Genomic DNA, 20,386 nt, shown 5'->3' with positions numbered 1-20,386 from the left:
TATTTTCACTCCTATGCAGTGTATATATGTAGCTTTCTCAAATTATTACTATATTGTGTTGGCCAACAATTTTATGGTGCACAATGTTTTCACTTAGCTGTCCTGTAATCCTTTCAGACCGATTCCTATTTTCCTCGCTGCAGCTCTCCCTTTGTCTTTTCTAGGTGCTGGTGTTATGGGAGTCTCTGTTTAGTGGACCCTTGGGCCGACCTGCTGGAGACTGGGAAAGGTGGTCAATGTCTCTAGTGAATAGCAGGCCGGGAGGCAGATGTTCAGGCGGGACGTAGATGCTCTTCACCCTGGAAGCTGGTGCTCCCCCGGGAGGAGCCCGTAGGAGCCCAACCGCTGGGACTTAGTGGCTTCACCCTTGGAAGCCGAAGCCCCCCCCGGGAGGAGCCTGTAGGGACCCGGCCGCTGGGACTTAGGCGGGTCGTGGATCAGGACAGGTAACTGGAACCAGACTAGGACAGTAGCAATACTGTAAGTGGGTTCGGGTTCTGGAACCAGGTAGGAACTGTAGCAGGAACGGAGCGATGAAGCAAAGCGAGTCACTCCGGGGCACACCGCAACAGGAAACCAGGAGGCTAACCCCTTGCAAGGCAAAGACTGGATGGCCGCGGCTGGCTTATCAAGGCCGCGGCGTCTGACGTCAAGAATTGGGCGGAGTCACCACTGGCGGGAAACGGCCTAGAAAAGCGCCCAAGTGGCGCGCGTGCGCACCTAGGAGCCGGGCGTCCATGGGAGGGCTCGCAGCGGCGCGGCCCCAGCGGGAACACCACCAACCAGGCTGCAAACCAGGCGGGAGCAGGTCCAGGAGCCCGGAGGTAATGGCCTGGCCGCGGTGCTCGCAGCCAGAACCGCAACAGCTGGAAGCAGATGGCTGAAGGTGGTCTGTCTCTTCTCCTCTTCTCTCTGTCTCCTGCTGCAGGTATTTGAAGTCCTATCTATCTTTAAATAAATCAAAGCACGTGTTCCCTGAATATACTATCCGCAACCCCCTCTTCCGAAGATGTATTTAATTAATGTTTCTAAATGTGGTGTCTTCAACGTCTTATTGAACTGGTCTAACTTGGTGTCTAAAATAAAGGAAAATCAGTGCCACCCTAAACTCACTGAAAGAAGGGAATGGTTTGGTTCAGGTTGGTTCAACAATCTTTTCACACACACACACACTGGCACACCCAGAGCTCTTAAGTGAAAAACAGCTTAAACTTACTTATAGTTCCTCTCCTCTGATATATTACTGTCCTCAGAGATTTTGAAGTAAAGCTGACCCAGAAATATCTAGTTCTGTTTCATATGAAACACTGAATAGTCATTTAAATTGCACAGTCACGTTCAGACCAGAATCTGAGATAAGTACTTGCGCTGTAGAAATTCAGCAGTCCATTGACTCTCAGGTTCTATCAATTTATGTAGCAAAAGCTCACAGTGAGGTCAGTCTGAAAAGTTTATTTACACTTTTCAGTTAACAAGTAAAAAGAATATTAACACAGCATTTTTATAGACATCAACTTCTCATAGAAACATAGAAATGACGGCAGAAGAAGACCAACCGGTCCATCCAGTCTGCCCAGCAAGCCTTACACTTATTTTTTCTCATACTTAACTGTTTCTCTTGGCTCTTAGTAACCTTATGTTCTAATTCCCTTTTCACCCCCACTATTAATGTAGAGAGCAGTGATGGAGCTGCTTCCAAGTGAAATATTAAGTTTGATTAGTTGGGTAAGCGGCAGCATAGCTCTCTGCCATGAAGCAGAGGGCAATGCTGGAAATGTGTGAAGTATCAGTTTTTCTTTTCCCCTGTCATTGAAGCAGGGAGTCATGCCGGACATGCACCGAAAGTGAAGCATGCCTTGAAAGTCACATTAACTATCATCAAATATTGAAAAGCCTAATAATTGGTAATACCTATAGCCCATGAACCCATCCCTGTTTTTTTCTTTTTTTCTTTTTTTTTTTTAATTGGGAGATGGATGCCCTTCGTCCTTCTACTCTGTGAAGGTGGACACCTACCACTGGCATCCCGCTCCGTTAATGCCTCTGTGGCTACTGCCGCTCCATGCAGTGTTTTACTACCTGCTCTTTATATGCGTCCTCTAGAACTGATGGATCCCATCCCTGTTTTTTTTTTTATTATTTATTTAATTGGGAGATGACAGCCCTCCATCCTTCCGCTCCGTGAAGGTGGACACCTATCACTGGCCACCGGCATCCCGCTCCGTGAATGCCTCTGTGGCTACTGCCGCTCTGTGCAGTATTTTACTACCTGCTCTTTATATGGACACCTACCACTGGCCACTGGCATCCCGCTCCGTGAATGCCTCTGTGGCTACTGCCGCTCCGTGCAGTATTTTACTACCTGCTCTTTATATGTGTCCTCTAGACCTGATGGATCCCATCCCTGTTTTGTTTTCTGTTTTTTTTTATTTAATTGGGAGATGACAGCCCTACATCCTTCCACTCCATGAAGGTGGACACCTACCACTGGCCACTGGCATCATATTCAGTAAACTTTCTCACTACAGAAACAGGAACACAAATGCTATTTTTTGAAGGGTGCCAGCAAGCCGAGAAACCAGGGTAAGACCACCTCTCGGGTGGTTGCCCGGACCTCTCAATCATCTACCCAGGAAAAATGAAGAATTGTTCCAAATAACAGAAAATATTTTTCTGTAATTTTAAATTGCAAGTACCATCACCCCGTGTAAATCAACCTAACATAAAAATAACTAAAAATAACATAAAAATAATTTTAATCTCTGAATCAACATTCTAAGTAAATCTGCTCAGATAAAGCAACACTGTTGGGCCGATACAGTAAAGTCCGCGGGACCGGCAGAGTCCGCGGACTTTACAGTAAGTTCGCGGGACCAGCGTAGCGCACTGTTAACCCGCAATTGGACGCGTGTTTTCGACACGCTAGCGTTACCCCTTATTCAGTAAGGGGTCGAAAACGCACATCCAATCCCCCTGAACCTAATAGCGCCCGCAACATGCAAATGCATGTTGATGGCCCTATTAGGTATTCCCGCGCGATTCAGAAAGGAAAATGTGCAGCCAAGCTGCACATTTTACTTTAAGAAATTAGCACCTACCCAAAGTTAGGTGATAATTTCTCCGGGCACCAGGAAAGTGCACAGAAAAGCAGTCTTTACTGCTTTTCTGTGTACCCTCCGACTTAATATCATGGCGATATTAAGTCGGAGGTCCCGAAAGTTACAAAAAGTAAAAAAAAAAAAAATTTGAAGTCGGCCCGTGGCTCACGTGTTGAAAACCGGACGCTCAATTTTGCCGGCGTCCGGTTTCCGAACCCATGGCTGTCAGCGGGTTTGAGAACCGACGCCGGCAAAATTGAGCGTCGGCTGTCAAACCCACTGACAGCCGCCGCTCCTGTCCAAAAAGACTGTTTTGTTGCTCTCCCCAGGGACTAAAAGCAACCAAAGTCTATCTGACTCATTATTTATGATCCTGTCCTCTAGAACAGTGAGAGTTACATACACTGGGTCTCAATGTATGAAAATCTATCTCATGCATATTCATTCTGGCAATCCTGAAAAACTGCCTTGGTAGGCGTGCCTCAGAGGGATGGTGGGGAAAAACTGCTCTAGGAACTTCATACTTGGCTGCTTCAGTCTTTGGCACTGGGACCCAGCAGGTTAGGGTTTGGGGGCATTTCTTGTTTTGGGGGCAGGGACTCACACCCTGCCAATGAACGTTGGCTAGCACAGCAAGTTCTGTGTGGTGCCTTAGTGCAGAGGCTTTCGGATGTACATCTGCTTCTCCCTCTCAGGGCCAGGGCAAGGGTATTAGGTGCCCTAGGTGAACCTTCTGCCTTGCCCCCCCCCCCTCCCCGGTCCAAGCTCCGGCTCTGGCCCCCGACCTCATTCACTCAGACAGGCCCCCTCTCTCTCACTCTCACACACATACACCACACACACACACACACTTACACAGGCTCCTTCCCTCTCTCTCACTAACACCATTGCTCTCTCGTACACACACAATCCCTCTCACTCTCACACACATACACCACACACACACACACACACTTACACAGGCTCCTTCCCTCTCTCTCACTAACACCATTGCTCTCTCGTACACACACAATCCCTCTCACTCTCACACACATACACCACACACACACACACACTTACACAGGCTCCTTCCCTCTCTCTCACTAACACCATTGCTCTCTCGTACACACACAATCCCTCTCACTCTCACACACACACCCTTACACAGGCTCCCCTCCCCTCTCTCTCTCACTGACACCATTTCTTTCTCGTACACAACCAAACCCTCTCTCACACACAGAGGTGCTCCGCTCATGGCCCGCCGAGTCTCTGCTACTCTCGACGGTGAGTGGGATGGGCTCCGCTCGCGGCCCCCACGTGGCTGCTCCTTGCCGCTTCCTACTGGCTGGCGCCCTAGGCGACCGCCTAGTTTGCCTATTGGGACTCACCAGCCCTGCCCCCTCTACATGAAACGAACTGTGCAAGGCCTAGGCAGAGCTGTGAGCCTCTAAACGACGGCATGCAGGACAAAACGTTTCCCTGAAAACTGAGAGCTAATAACCCCCCCCCCCCCCCCAAAAAAAAACCCCAATATCTTAAGGTAGGGAATCTAAGGCTGGTTGCGCCTTTCTGCTGCCCCCTCCAAAATATCCTGGGGGCGATCTCAGGGAAAATTCAGGCTTTGTGTTCCCAGAAGCTAGAAGCCCTCCAACAAGGGGAATTCAAGTAAACTCCCAGGCTGAGTGCTCCTCTCTGCCCCCCCCCCCCCCCCCAAAATCCTGCAGGTCGAGCATTCTTAGTGTGATCCCCTCCCCCTTGTGCATTTGGATGTCATCTTCTATGAAGTTTATGGTTTGTGGTTCTTAATCTTATAAAAAAAACCTCCCTCCACACGGCAGCTGATGCTTTGGAAAACTGTTTGATTGCAACATAGTGAAAAAGACTGGAAAGGTGGAAGCCATGGGGTAAACAACATTTCCAAAGGTGATCTTTATCCAGTACTTGCACTTGCCAGACACCTCTGCCTCTGCTCACCCTGCACCCCCTCCTCCCTAATAATGACCTCCGAGGAGTACATAACGAGTCCATTTCTTCCTTGGTGAGTGCACACCTCTCACCCCCAACCCCATGCATTCCTCTCTCACTCCCCTACCACTCCCCATCCTCCATCCCAGCCTGGTTCGGGTCTCTCTCCACACACTCGCCCCCTTATTCTCTGCTTCTCCACCCGCCCCCTCTCTCTCTTACTCTCTCCTTTCCCTGCCCGCTCAGTCTCCTTTACTCACGCTCTCCAAGCCCCAGTGGCAGCTCTGATGGCAACCGAAGACAAGAGGCTGTCTTAGGCCCCTGTGGTAGCATTGGGAAGCGGGGTAATCTGAACAGAGTCTGCCTTCCTCGGCAGCACTGGGAAGCCATTACTATCCAGGCGGTGATAAGTCTTCAGCCCCTGAGGTGGTTCGGAGGGGAGCATTTGTCTTCAGCTCGCATAGCATGGGGAGCCCCACTGCTCTGGTCTCTGTCTCCTCCAGTTCTGGTGGGGTCTGGGGAACCCTGCCAGTCCAACTCTTCCATTCCCTGGCTTCTGTATTTTGTGTTGCTTTTTCTACTTATGTGTGTATCTGTCACGTTAGATATGTAAATTTGTGTTTCATGTAGAATAAATTACGCATAAGATGTTCCTACAGTCCTTAGTATATCGCATGCCCCATACAGTTCTGCTGATAACAAGTGATTTCTAATGGCTCCCACCCCCATGGAGGCTGTTACTGAGGGACTTTGCTCTCTTATACTGCAGGATCTCAGAGGCCGATGGGCAGGGAGTGCCCGACCGTTGATGAGCTGGATTCTTGTCCTCTGTTAATGTGTTCATCTGAAGTGGCACCAATCTCTATGTCAGTTTTCCTGCTGCATTGCTGCTCACGTCCACATCTCATTCCCACTGAGGAAAATGAGGCGACTTACCCAAGCTCTCTGTCTCGCTGGCCTGATCGGAATCCTAGCCTTTTACTGGAGAGATCCTTTTGACTCAGGTACGTTGGAAGGCTTGATACCAAGTGGAGTATGAAAGGATTGGGAATGAACCAAGGAAAGGGTCTGAGAGCTGTAAGAGACTCTCAGAACACCTGAAGCGTGGCGGGGGTGAGGCGAGGAGCATCAGAGCATGGCAGAGGGGGCTCAGGTGGTACAGAATTAAGACAGGTTCAGGGATACCGCCTGCCAAACAAGAAGCAGTTGGCTGTTCTCTCTCTCTCTCTTCCTCCCACTCCCTGAGGTTCAGATTCAAGAAACTAACGGGCCGATACAGGAAAGTCCCCGGGAGAGCAGGCGAACAGGCCACTCTCCTGTGCGCGCGTTCAGTATTCAAATTAGGGCCCGCGGTAAAAAGAGGTGCTAGGGACATTAGCGCGTCCCTAGCGCCTCCTTTTGGACCAGAGCGGTGGCTGTCAGCGAGTTTGACAGCCGACGCTCCATTTTGCCGGCGTCGGTTCTCAAACCCGCTGACAGCCAAGGGTTCGGAAACCGGACACCGGCAAAATTGAGCGTCCGCTTTGCAAGCCGCAGACTGACTTCAAATTTTTTTTTTTTTTAACTTTTTGTAACTTTCGGGACCTCCGACTTAATATCGCCATGATATTAAGTCGGAGGGTGCACAGAAAAGCAGTTTTTACTGCTTTTCTGTGCACTTTCCCGGTGCCCGGAGAAATTAGCGCCGACCTTTCTGAAAGTAAAATGTGCGGCTTGGCTGCACATTTTCCTTTTTGAATCGCGCAGGAATACCTAATATGGCCTTCAACATGCATTTGCATGTTGCGGGCGCTATTAGGTTCGGGGGGGTGGGGGTTGGACGCGCGTTTTCGACCCCTTACTGAATAAGGGGTAACGCTAGTGCGTCGAAAATGGCGGAGCGCCCTGTACTGTATCGGCCTGATTGTTAGCACGACAATTCACATAAGTTTTCATGTATTTATTTATTTATATTCCAGCTTTTATAACTGGTCAACCCCTTCACAGAGATTATATTCAAGTCTCTCCCTCCCTCTCTTCCAGGGTTTTACCTAAAATCCTGGTTGCCCCTAGGTCCTCCCCCCAATGACCCCCTTCCTGGGTTCTTTCCTTTCTGCCTCTCTTCCCTCCCCCCCCCCCCCCCCCCCCCCCCCCCCCACTCACACATGTCTCCAACCCTCCCCTCACTGCTGATGGCTGGGCCAGGGCCCAGGATTGGCAGCAACAGAAGGAAAATTTAGCTTGGGACCAGGCCTGGATTTAGGCACAGGGAACATAGGCAATTGCCTAGGGTGCCAAAGTTTGAAGGTGCCAAATACCCAGACCAAAAAGTAGTGCAACTGTGCCAAGGAGGAGTCTGTTCCAATCATCTGCTTCAAAGAGGCACTGCTATTGCACTCTGGGGCTCTGGAGAAGGGGAGTGGTAGAGGAACTTTACTATCTGATTTCCAGGGTCTCCTACCGCCCACCCCTCCCATTCCCCTCACTATTCAGTTCTGCCTATGGAAGCCCAAATCCTAAATCTGGCCTTGCTTGGGACCTGTCGGGCGATCATGAGCTCACAGGCACTGCAGCGGCCTCCCCGTTCACATAGGTTCCCATGGGAGAAGGAGACAGGCCCTGTGCTTACGTTCTCTCCTGTTGCTGCGGCAGGTGATGAGTCGGGTCCCCTTCCTTCTTGGGCCTCTTGCATTGTCTGCTCGGGATGAGCCGGGTCCCCTTCCTTCTTGGGCCTCTTGCATTGTCTGCTCGGGAAGAAATTCACTGTTGTCAGCACGCGCACTGTATTCATTTCCTTTTCGAACCCTCTCTCTGTGTGGGTCTGGCACTGTTCTCGTCTCCGTTCTCTTTCTCTCCTCCCCTCTCCTGCAGGCCGTTTGGCTGGTGCTAGAGTGCTCCTGACAGGAGCCAGTGGCGGCATCGGGGAGGAGATGGCTTACCATTACTCCAGTTTGCATGCTGAGCTTGTTATCACAGCCAGGAAGGAGGCGGCATTACAGAAGGTAAGGAGAGGGTCAGGCAGGGCTTAGCCCTCTGCTTTTCTCTGTCAGACAGGCTCTAGTAGTGCCTTGAGGCCTGAGCAAGTTCCAAAGTATGGGAGTCCCGAATGAATGAAAATATAGTTTACAAATTCAAATCATTAACACTAATAAATACCAGAGTAACCGGGAACCTTTGTTATAGTGAATTTCCTGATACAGCCATCTCTTTTATAAGGCTGTTGTGAAACTGCTGGGTAGCACCACAGCCATATGTTCTGGAGACAGATAAAACTGAGGTTCTGGCGTCTTCTCACTGTTGATACAGGAACCCTCCTGATAAAAGTCGGTGCTTGCTATGAAGTGATCCATTGTCCAGTGCTAATGTGATTTATGTTAATACTAATCCACCACTACAGTTGATTTTTTATTTTAAAGTAATTGGCAGTTCTGTTGTTGATTTCTCTGTGGGGTCTTGGCTGCCTTTATCCCATGTGTCTTGACATCGCTTTGGTGAGAAAGGTAAGTTGGCGAGGGGGGGGGGGGGGCGGACTTTCCCTAAATCCTGTACATACCTGCGGCGCTGATCCTGTTTTTCGCTCCATCATGTCCTCATGCGACTGGTACCTTTGTCGACACAAAGGATTTCTTGCTCTTTCTGTCTTCCCCAGGTGATGGAGAAATGTTTGGAGCTAGGGGCCAGGAAAGTTTTATATATCCCTGCCGATATGTCTCTCCCCCAGGATCCGGAAAGGGTGATGCAGTTTGCTGTGCAGGAACTAGGTAACTAGAGAAGGCAGGATCAAACCTCTGGGGAAGGAGGAACAAGGATGCTCAGTAGGAGGAGGAGGAGAGACATGAACTTTGCTGACGAAGGTTTTTTTTTGACTTACATGAGATGAGCCCATAGCTCTCAAATGCTGTTCACTGTGGCCTCCTCCGTAAGAGAACTGGTCTTCAGATAGCCACAGTGCATAATGTATGAGATGTATTAGCCTACACTTAGGGACTAATTCATCAAGGTCTTTTCCCAGAGACATGGAACGTGGGAAAATGTCTGTGATTCAGTCACTTGGTCAAAGAAGCAAGTCCTGGCTCCCCTGAAAACCAGACCTGTTTGCAGTCTCTGAGAACAAAGTGTTGCAAGACACTGCAATGGTGCCACCAAAGAGTGACCACCAGCCTCCCCACCCTAGTCACAGCCCTCCTGCTCTCTCTTAGCTCAGAAAGGCAGATACTGCCCTGACACTCACTCTCTGGGCACTATGTGCATCCCTCAGAGCTAAGCAAAGAGGTTAGGAGGCAGCGAGCCTTACTTTGGAGGAGGTGCTGTGTTGAAGAGCTGGGGCTCTATAGTCCTGGGATTTTCAGCTACTGTCTATTAATTGTAAAGCACCTTAGAAGAAAAGGAATAGGCTCATCTCCCAAGAAACTAAAAAGTACAGTGACACCAAACTTCCATCACTTATGGAGCCCTTTTAGTAGAGGACAAGACTCTAAGTGTCATCTGCACTTAACCATAGAGTAGACATATTTGTTCCATTTTATTTGGTGCTGAGCTACACTGACGGCCTTGGCTCCAGTGTCATTGGCTGATGGCTGCCTGTGAGCTGATGTCATTGGCTGATGGCTGCCTGTGAGCAGATGCCATTGGCGGAGAGCTGCCTGTGAGCTGTCACCATTGGCTTATTTATTGCTTATATCCCTTAGGTGGCTTGGATTATGTTGTCCTGAATCACATTGGGGAGACCCCTTACAGAATGTGGGAGGGAGATGTGGACCATATGCGATGGCTGATGCAGGTTTGTGCTCCAACCATGGACACTTTAGACGTATACTTTTTTTTTCATTAAATTTTGTATTCAGTTCCAAAGCAGCAATGGTAAATATACAAACCATGTTAAACTGAAACATACAACACAATATATACCAATACCTTCAAGCAAACATTCTACAATTTTCCATGTTTTTCCCAACAAGACAATCAGAGGAGTTCCTACATAAAATAATAATAAATTGCTTATAACTTACCTTTTGCTTATTACTCTCTCTCAAACGGAGCCCATACAGATTGAAATATTGAAATCCTATTTCTACACAATACTGTTAAATATTCCATACAACAGACATTCCAAAAACATTTATATAGAGATTCATGCTTTTACAAGGAAATCAAACTATCTTTACAGTCTGGATGGTTGAAAGGACTATAGCAGGCACCCCATTGGAAGGTGATCAAACACAAATCTGAAACTCTGCTTTTTATGAGTGTTTTTGCTTTTTTTGAATACTGTGACATGCCCCGCCCTGTACTGTGGAAGTGTGGGTAATAAATCTGAGCAGATGAATTAATGAAAAAATACATAAATTAAACAAATGACACCTCAGTCCCTTAAGATGCAGGTCACCGAAACATTCATGGCAGCTCATGTTCCTGTTAAACATGCACCCTGTGGAACTGACCCAGTGACTTAGTGGCAGTGCAGGGTTTGATTCCTTCTCGTTGGGTGGATGAGATTGGGGGATGCTGTGGATATTGGGCCTTCAGAGGTCAGAGGGGGTTAGTCTCAGCCATTATTCAGCAACACCTTTTGGCTGAATCAGGAACACATCTGTACTGGATTCTGCAGGGGCTCAGAGTCCATAGCTCACACTGCCATGGGGAAAACCCTAAGTATCTGTGAATGATAGCTCTTGGCAGGGGCTGGTTGTGATTAAGATGCAAGCCCAAAAGGAGAAGGAGCTGGAGAAAGCTGACGGGCCAAAAGCAAAAAACCCAATGGAGCCTGTGCTTTTAGCTACAAATTTTGAGTTTTGCTGTTTGCCCGGCACTTTCTTCTTGTAGCCAGATCCTGTCTTTGATTGCAGGTGAATTTCCTGAGTTACGTTGCACTGGCATCGGCCACACTGCCGGCTCTGGCCAAGAGCAAGGGCTCACTCCTTGTGGTTTCCTCTCTCACAGGTCAGTGCTGTGGCTCTGCTATAACTCTCCCCCCAGTCTGCTCTTGCTTAGGTTACTCATTTCAGAGAGATCCTGCTGGCTTGTAGCCCTCTGGCTTGTCAGTCAAGTATCCTGCTGGCTTACAAAAGAACATTCAACCTATTGTGCAGTCCAGTGGGACGTGCTTTATTCTAGAGATTTCATAGTGTTGGGATATTACAGTGGGGTACTGCAGGGTGGGGTGACAGCCACTGTCCAGCACTTCACTCTCCACCTCTCCTTCCTAGGGAAAATCCCCACGCCATACACCACTTCCTACTCGGCCACCAAATTTGCACTGGAAGGATTCTTTGGATCCCTGCGCCACGAGCTGATTATGCGCGGGGTGGACGTCTCCATCACCCTGTGCATTCTGGGACTGGTGGACACCAAGTCTGCCATGGAGAAAATCAAGTGAGTTTGCCAAGTAGGGGGTCAGGCCAGCACCAGAGGCCTGGCACCGACTTGCAGCAGGAGCTTTACTTGCCCCATTTCTCTCTTTCTTGCCTGTTGGTTTTCATTCCCTGAGCAATCCTCCATGAAAGGTCAGTAGGAGGAACAGGTAGAAGGGGCAGGGACCAGGGACCAGTTCCACTGTTCAGGCTTCTCAGTCTGCTGCAGTTTGATCCATGACTGCTGTTCGGGTTGGATGGTGATGATGTAATGCAGATCTCTTGGTATGAACCCAGCTGCAAAACCTGCAGACTCTGCCTGCGATCCCACTACTGCCACCATCTCAGCATATGCTCTTCAGCATATGCAAGCTCTTTGGGGAAGGGACTCAGTAACTATGTTTCTATGTGTTCTGCATGTGGTCAGCCCTATCATAGTCATTTATATTCCTGACACAATGTAATAACTAATTTGGGGCCTGATTTACTAAGGCTTTTCTCCCATTCTGTGTCTATGGGAAACATGCTTAGTAAATGAGGCCCTTGATTAGATTTCAGACATAATCCGGCAAACATTTTACCGCTTCCCTTCTAGCAAAAAAAAAAAAAATCAGTCAAATAACCCTGAAATGTTGCTATGCAAATCACAGATGTTACACACATGTTACAATTATGAAGTTTAGTGCAGAAGGTTTTCTGGCCGCTGAAGAACATGAGATGCATTATTAGTAACGCTCACAGGTACCCAAACCTTCCTTGGCAGAATATGCAAGAGAGCATATTTTGCTACCAGAAGATGGAGACTGCCAGAAGCCACACATGCAGTCTTTGAAATCAGCTACTACGTATAGCCTCTTGTTTGTGAAGCCCTGAGTTAGAAAGTGAGATCAGAGAAGAGGAATGCAGTAAGTGGCATTGTGGTTCCCATTTACTCCATGATTTCATCTCTCTGCCCTGTCTCTCTCTCTCTCTCTCCCTACAGGGGGGTGGTCCTGTCTATGCCCGTCGCCTCTGCCAATGAAGCTGCTCTCACTATTATTAAAGGGGGTGTCTCCAGAGCCCGGGAAATTTATTATCCTTGGTGGGTGAAGCCGCTGTGCCATTTGAAGGACTGGTTCCCGGATCAGCAGGACTGGGTGCTACGCAGTTTTTACAACTACAGCAGAGCCTAGTGGGCCTCGCTCCCAGCCACAACAGGATAGGGGGCTGGGAAGAGGGAGTTTTGGAGTTTAGTGAGTATATATAAAATGTGTTTAATCTGGCATCTCGGGGCTAATCTCATCTCTGATTACACCTGCAGGGTAAAGGAACCAAATGAGTCCTTTGACTTGTTCTCACTCCCTTGTTCCTTTCCAGATCTGGAAGGGGGTTCTTACCCTGTTTACAGGTGTGTTATAGATAAGTAATGCTGGCAGGTTACAGGGATGTGAGCTGAGCTTGGATTTGGAAGTAAAGTACATATTTTTTTTTTTTAGACCTATTGCATAGGTGGACCAGATTACTAAGATGTAGGAAGCAGCAACATAAGGAAATCATGAGGTGAAAAAGTGAGTGGAAATACTCATGAAGAAATTATGTATTTTATCAACAGAAATATTAAACTGATCATGTTCAGAAGGACTATGATGGCTTTCTTTGGGAACCTAAGCCTTAGGGGACATAGGTGACATTGTAGAAGTACCTAACAGGCCGATGCAATAAGGCACATTCGGCAGAATACCCAATTTAACCCTTAGTTGTGTGCACATTTCTTGTGGGCAAACTTTACTACCAATGCAGCAAGACGTTTTGAGCACAGCAGTGTGCATGTAAGTTAGCGCCCTCGCATGGAAATTCCATGCTAATGAGGGCATTAACTATTACCTCCCAACGCAGAGAGGGGCGCTGGCTTACCTCATTCTTTTCCTAGTGCATGAAACTTAACTCTTAGTCTGAGGTGAAGTAAAGTTTCCATGGCCAATGTGAGGCTACAGGAAGAAGCTGGAGTTCTGGTGCCGGGATCTGTTTTCCATGCATAAAATCAGTTTTTAACTCACAATGAAGTAAGCTAATGCATCAGGAATTGAAAAATATGCACAAACCAGAAAATGCGTGCAAAGAAAAGGCTTACGCCTGAATTTTAAATCCCCCGCGCACGTTAAAAAACGGGGGTTACGTGCGTGGCCGGGCCTTGGTCGCACCGCACGCATCTTCAAAGGGGCCCAGCCACGCTCGTAACCCGCATTACGCGCCAAAGTGCCGGGCCCAGATAAAGGGGAGGGGCGGGGCTGGAGGCAGCCGGCAAGCGCAAATTTCTACTGCTCCAGAGGAGCAGCAACATCAAAAATAAAAAAAAAGGTAAGGTAGGGTAGATTTAGGGGGTGGGGAGGAGAGGGGAAGGGTGAGGGAGATTAGGCAGGGGGTTAGGGAGGTTCCCTCCCAGTCCGCTCCTTAATTGGAGCGGACTGGGAGGGAACTGGGTAAGTGCCGATTGTGTTGCCGCATGGGCTGGCAAAAGTACAACCCCCTTGGGCGCGCCGCACACACATGCATGCACTCAGCCACCCAATTTTATAACATGCGCGCACCAGCACACTCATGTTATAAAATTGGCGCGCCCATACCTTTAAAAATCTGCCCATATGTGCGCAGCAAAACATGAGTTATGTGCATAACTCGTATTTTATGTGCAGAAACCACATGTGCACACGTTTTCCACATATAAAGTATGGTTTATTCGCACAAAAAATGCTTTATAAGAACATAAGAACATGCCATACTGGGTCAGACCAAGGGTCCATCAAGCCCAGCATCCTCTTTCCAACAGTGGCCAATCCAGGCCATAAGAACCTGGCAAGTACCCAAAAACTAAGTCTATTCCATGTAACCATTGCTAATGGCAGTGGTTATTATCTAAGTCAACTTAATAGCAGGTAATGGACTTCTCCTCCAAGAACTTCTTCGGTGTCTGCCTGCTGACCTCTCCGGCGCCCCCGGTCCGGCTTGGGCGCTGCATCCCGCCATGTTGTTCAGCTGCCATAGGGCGCGCGCGCTGCGCGGCCCTGCTTCTTATTCCTTCTTTGGCACGAACCTCAGGGGCGTCCCCCTGTGATAACATCACGCATCCCGGATGCATAAGCCTACTCTTTTGCTAGCTAATCGAGTTAGCAAGGGACTCCTTATGCCCTGAACGCCTCCGTCTTCGCAGGCTTCCCTACGGAGCTCCCGCAGGGGCTCCGCGTCCTCGGCCCCTCCCCTAGGCGTGCACGCGGCCTGCGCCCCCTCTTTTAAAAGGCCCAGGGCAGAAACCTCGGGCCGGACGCCTCCCGATGACATCACCTAAGCATCATATTTAAGGCGAGGGCCTTCCCCCAGTTCCTCACCATGGCAAACAGGTCGTCACCTTGCGTGAAGCTATTTGCCATGCTGTGTTCTTGCGTCCCTGTGTTCCCGTGGTCCTTCCTGTGTTCTAGTGTCTGTTCCTGTTCCACATTCCTGTTGCAACCGTTGCTGCCCGACGGCTTCACTTCGCCTACCTTTCCTTTTCTGCGACTCCTCCTGCTCCTCATGGACGTCTGGCTGCCGCGGCGTCTGCCTGCCGTCCTCTCCGGCGTCCCCGGATCGGCTTGTGCGCTGCCTCCCGCCATTCTCCTCAGGTACCTTAGGGAGCGCGCGCCGCGCAGCCCTCATTCTTATTTCCTCATTGGCGCGTTCCTCTGGGGCGTCCCCCTGTGATGATGTCACTCTGCCCGGATATTTAAGCCTACTGTTTATTGCTAGCCATTGAGTTAGCAAGGGTGATCTTACGGATGGGATTCGCTCTCCGTACCCAGCTACTCTGCCTTTCAACTTACATTGGACTCTTTCTGCTAACGGGGTACCCACTCCTCGGGGGCCTCTTTGCTTCTTTCAGGTCGCTGTCAGGTAACCAGTACTCGCTCCTCAAGGGCCCATGTTCCCTGACCCGCTGCCTGCATCTATCTCCTTTTCTACTTGGAGGAATTCGCTACAGACACCATCAGTGAGTACTACTATCATCCACTCCTCAGAGCTGTCTCCCTGGAACCAGGTACTCGCTCCTCGAGGGCCTGCCCCCGTTCCAGTGCCAGTGCCATCTCTTACGTGGAACTGCTGTGTGAGTACCTTGCCAACGAGTCTCTCTACCTCCAGGGATCTGGTACTCGCTCCTCGAGGGCCAGCTCTCCCTATCTCGGGGCTTCTCCATACTTGGGACTCTGTGAATGTTCTATTGTACTCACTTTCTCAGTTCTCTCCACTACAGCACTGCTACCGGAGAAAACCGCTGTTCCAGCGCCTGGGGAATACTAGCCCAGCCGGGCTACATCTTCTACTCACTACTGCCACCCTGGTGGCTTCTCAAACTGTCTAAATAAAGAACTGTCAGGCCGATACAGTAAAAATCGCAGGCGAGCACCCGCTCTCCCGGCGCGCACACAGGCCACTCTCCTGTGCGCGCGATTCAGTAAATAAAATTATTCAAATTAGGGCCCACGGTAAAAAGAGGCGCTAGGGACACTAGTGCGTCCCTAGTGCCTCTTTTTGGACAGGAGTGCGGCTGTCAGTGGGTTTGACAGCCGACGCTCCATTTTGCTGGCGTCAGTTCTCAAACCAGCTGACAGCCACGGGTTCAGAAACCGGACGCTGGCAAAATTGAGCGTCCGGTTTTCAATTCGCGAGCAGCGGGCCGATTTTAAATTTTATTTTTTATTTTTTTTTTACTTATTTTTAACTTTTGGGACCTCAGGCTTAATATCGCCATGATATTAAGTTGGAGGGTGCACAGAAAAACAGTTTTTACTGCTTTTCTGTGCACTTTCCCGGTGCCGGCAGAAATTAACGCCTACCACTGGGTAGGCGCTAATTTCTGAAAGTAAAATGTGCGGCTTGGCTGCACATTTTACTTAGTGAATCTCGCGGGAATAACTAATGTTGCATGTTGCGGGCGCTATTAGATCGGGGGGGGGGGGGGTTTGGATGCGCGTTTTCGACGTGCTATTACCCCTTACTGAATAAGGGGTAAAGCTAGCGCGTCGAAAACATGCATCCAAACGTGGAATAACAGTACGCTCCGCCAGAGTGCACTGTACTGTATCAGCCTGTGTGTTTGTGTGTCCAGATCTGAGCCTGACCTGTGGCCACTCACGGGACTTCCCCCCGTGGGTGTGGTCAACTGCCAGTGTCCAAGGGTCCACCCAAAACCTCACTAACTATAACAGATTGCTAACTCCATGGATCCAGCACAGCTCAATGCCTTGCAGGCCATTCCTGGCCTGGCTCTGCGCATTGCTGAACAACAAGACGCATTGGAGAAACTCACTTCTGCGTTTCATCAGCTGCACACACAGAAGGATCAAAGCGCTGCTTCCAGTAATGAAGGTCAGTTACCTGAAGTAACTATAAAGACTATGGTACCTCTGGCTGCTCCGGTTCGTTTCTCTGGAGAGATTCAAAGAACTAGAGGTTTCCTAAACCAGTGCTGCATGTATTTTGCATTACAGCCTTCTCACTTCCCCACAGCCTACGCCAAGACTACTTATATTCTATCTTATGTTGATGGAAGGGCTTTGCCTTGGGCCTCAATGCTGTGGGAACGTAAGGATCCAATTCTGCAGGACATTGACGGCTTTCTGGATTTGTTTACATCCGTTTTTGATGATCCTGCTCAAGTGATTTGTATATTATACAAGAATGTCGGTATATAAAAATTAAAAATAAATAAATAAATAAGTGACTGTTGCTGGTTCTGCTCTGGTGGACCTGAAGCAAGGCAACTGACCACTGGCTGATTTTGCAATAGAGTTTAAGACTCTTGCTACAGAACTCTGCTGGGACCCCAAATGCCTGAAAACTCTCTTCTTCAGAGGCCTGGATACTCGCTTGAAAGACGAGCTGGCCGCTCGTGAAACACCTGACTCGCTGGATGAACTAGTGGCTTTGGCTACTAGGATCGACCACCGGCTTCGTGATAAGTTGAAAGAACTCCGGCCTAATAGAGGACCAGGTCAGAAGGAGGCTAGTACTAAACCTGCACCTCGGATGTTCCAGTAATTCCTGCTGCCTGTGGAGATGAACCGATGCAACTTGGTCGCAGTCATTTGACTTCCAAAGAGAGAAGACTTCGGAAGAGGCATGGTCAGTGTATGTACGGTGGACAAGCTGGTCATGATGTCCCAACATGCCCAATTCGTCCGGGAAACGGATGGGCCTAAGTCCTGCAAGAGGACTGTTCTTAGGCCTTACTACGCCCTCTCCTCCGCTCTCTCTCCCAGTCTCCTTGATCTGCGGACCGTCTGAGTTTCAAACTCTTGCCTTCATGGATTCAGGGGCAGGAGGCAACTTTATTCTTTGAAGCCTAGTTGAACATTTGAGGATCCCCCTCATCACTTTGAAGGTTCCACTTCTATCTTCCATCCATGGGGAGCCCTTACCGGGTGATGTGACTTGCCACACTGTACTGGTAACTTTTCGCACCGGAGCTCTCCATACCGAGTCAATTTCCTTCTTTGTGTTAGAGAAGGCCATGCACCCTGGGATTACCCTGGTTGCAGTCGCACCAACCCCAATTTAACTGGGCATCCTTGGAACTCTCCCGCTGGGGTACAGGTTGTCATGGAAAGTGCCTTAAGGAGATTGCTCCTGTCATCTGCATGCCTACAACTCCAGGGTTGCCGGGACTGCCGCCCCAATATGCATCTTTTAGTGATGTGTTTTCCAAAGAAGCTGCGACATTCTTCCTCCGCATAGGTCCTATGACTGTGCCATAAGACTGAAACCCAATACTGAACATCCTAAAGGACGTGTTTATCCACTCTCAGCGATTGAGAACAAGGCGATGTCCGAATACATTGAGGAGAATTTACAGAAGGGGTTTATTAGACCATTGAAGTCTCCAGCCGGCGCAGGCTTCTTCTTTGTGGGGAAGAAGGACGGTACCTTTCGTCCTTGTATTGATTACCGAGGCCTACTAACTCCATCTCCTTCTGGAGCTAGTATACAACAGATTGCTACTCTTACCGGTAGCTCTAACACAGAGCTTTCCTTACAAGATTGCTAACTCCTTCTCTTCATAGGAGTTTAACCATAACAGAGTGCTAGCTCCTCCCTCCAGAGGAGCCCGCACATAAGAGATTGCTACACTCTAGCAGATCCATTACAGATTGCTAACTCCTCCCCTCTGGAGGAGCAGAACAATAACAGATTGCTAACTCCTCCTTCCACAGGAGCCGTTTTATAATGGAATGTTAACTCCCATCTGATGTCTCCGCCCATCCGGCATCAGATCCATAACAGATTGCTAACTCGACTGGATCTGGCTTTTTTGGAGAAGCAGTACTCCTGGGAATCCAGCTTAAGGTATGAGATGTCAGTACCTTATGGACCCAGCACACCTCACCGCTTTGCAGGCTATACCGGGCCTGGCTCAACGCATCTCAGAACAGCAAGAAAACTTGGAGAAACTTACTGCAGCATTCCATCAGCTTCACACACAGAAGATACAAGGCACAGCTTCTACCCAAGAAGGTCAGTTATAGGAGGTAACTTTAAAGACTGCTGTTCCACTGGCTGCTCCTATTCACTTCTCTGGAGAACTCCAGCAGACTCGGGGCTTTTTGAACCAGTGCAGCTTGCATTTCACCTTACAGCCTTCATTGTTTCCCACGGGCCTCTCTAAGACCACTTACATCCTGTCATACTTGGATGAGAGAGCCTTGTCATGGGCATCTACCTTGTGGGAATGCAAGGACCCTACTTTGCAGGACATAGAAGGATTTATGGACTTGTTTAAATCCGTTTTTGATGACCCTGCTCGTATGTCTGTGGCCGGGTATGCTTTAGTGGACTTGAAGCAAGACAACAGATCATTGGCTGAATTTGCTATAGAATTCAAGACTCTTGCAGCAGAACTTCGCTGGGACCCCAGATGTCTCAAGACTCTCTTCTGCAGAGGCCTGGATACCCGCTTGAAAGACAAGCTAGCCACTCGCCAAACACCAGACTCGCTGGAAGAATTGATAGCCTTAGCTACTTGGATTGATTGCCAGCTCCGAGACAAGGTGAAGGAACTCCGGCCTAATGTGTTAACTGGGTTGAAACAGGCCAGTACCCCTGCACCTCGGATGGGTCCAGCAATTCCTGCTGTTGATACAGATGAACCGATGTAACTTGGTCATGGTCACTTGACCTCTAAGGAGAGAAGATTTCGGAAGAAACGTGGTCTGTGCATGTACTGTGGTCAGTCCGGCCATGATGTCTCTACATGCCCCGTTCGTCCGGGAAATGGACGGGCCTAAGTTCCCCGGGAGGACTGTTCTTGGGCTATACTGTATTATTTCCTCCGCTCTCTCGTTCAGTCTCTGTGACCTCTGAACCAGCAACGGTTCGGACCCCTGCCCTGGTGGACTCAGGGGCAGGAGGCAACCTTATTCTCAGATGTCTTGTGGAAGACCTGAGGAGTCCCTTCATCAAATTAGAAGATCCACTATTGCCTCACAACTTGAAGTGGGCTTTGGACGTTCCTTTACATCGCCACTTCTCTTGAGGATCTTGATGACGTCCACAGCATTTTTACTCCTGGCTGCTATTCATAGAGGTTGCTTTGTTTGCCATGGCTAGATGGCGCTCTACATCTTTACCGTCTTCACAGACTATAACTTAGAGATATCTGCTACGATTTTTCACTCGGAAGTCATGTCTGAAGCATTACAGCTCTTTAGATCTGAGGAAGATATCTCTAGCTACCAGCCTGTTTGATTTGCTGGTGCTGCCACCATCTCTCTTCCAGCTTCATCTACGGAAGAGTTATCCAGAAGTGGGTTTTGGACATACACCAACATTGCCACTTCTGTTGAAGTTTCTGTGACGTCCATAGCAGCTAGATTGCTGCTGAATTCAACATCTCATCCAGTTACATACTGAAGAAGTTACCCTTAGAAGTGGGGTTGGACGTACCCTAACATCGCCACTTCCACTGAAGGTTCAGTGATGTCATAGCAGCTAAGCTATTGTTGCTGAAGT

The 20,386-nt window shown here is 49.0% G+C and overlaps 1 protein-coding gene across 1 annotated transcript; it reads left to right on the top strand.

The window, feature by feature from the left end:
- The first annotated feature begins 649 nt into the window (after nucleotides 1-649).
- On the top strand, nucleotides 650-12,954 carry HSD11B1L (hydroxysteroid 11-beta dehydrogenase 1 like). Its single transcript, XM_029614443.1, has 8 exons — nucleotides 650-928; nucleotides 5,812-6,046; nucleotides 7,893-8,023; nucleotides 8,671-8,782; nucleotides 9,710-9,801; nucleotides 10,868-10,961; nucleotides 11,228-11,393; nucleotides 12,354-12,954. Exons 2-8 carry the CDS (start codon nucleotides 5,965-5,967, stop codon nucleotides 12,541-12,543), a joined length of 867 nt encoding a protein of 288 aa, XP_029470303.1. The 5' UTR covers nucleotides 650-928; nucleotides 5,812-5,964; the 3' UTR covers nucleotides 12,544-12,954.
- The last annotated feature ends 7,432 nt before the right edge of the window (nucleotides 12,955-20,386 follow it).

This window comes from Rhinatrema bivittatum, chromosome 8 (assembly GCF_901001135.1).
Source record: "Rhinatrema bivittatum chromosome 8, aRhiBiv1.1, whole genome shotgun sequence".
NCBI lineage: Eukaryota > Metazoa > Chordata > Amphibia > Gymnophiona > Rhinatrematidae > Rhinatrema > Rhinatrema bivittatum.
The sequence above is the reverse complement of the archived record's forward strand: the minus strand, read 5'-3'. Positions and strand labels throughout refer to the sequence as shown.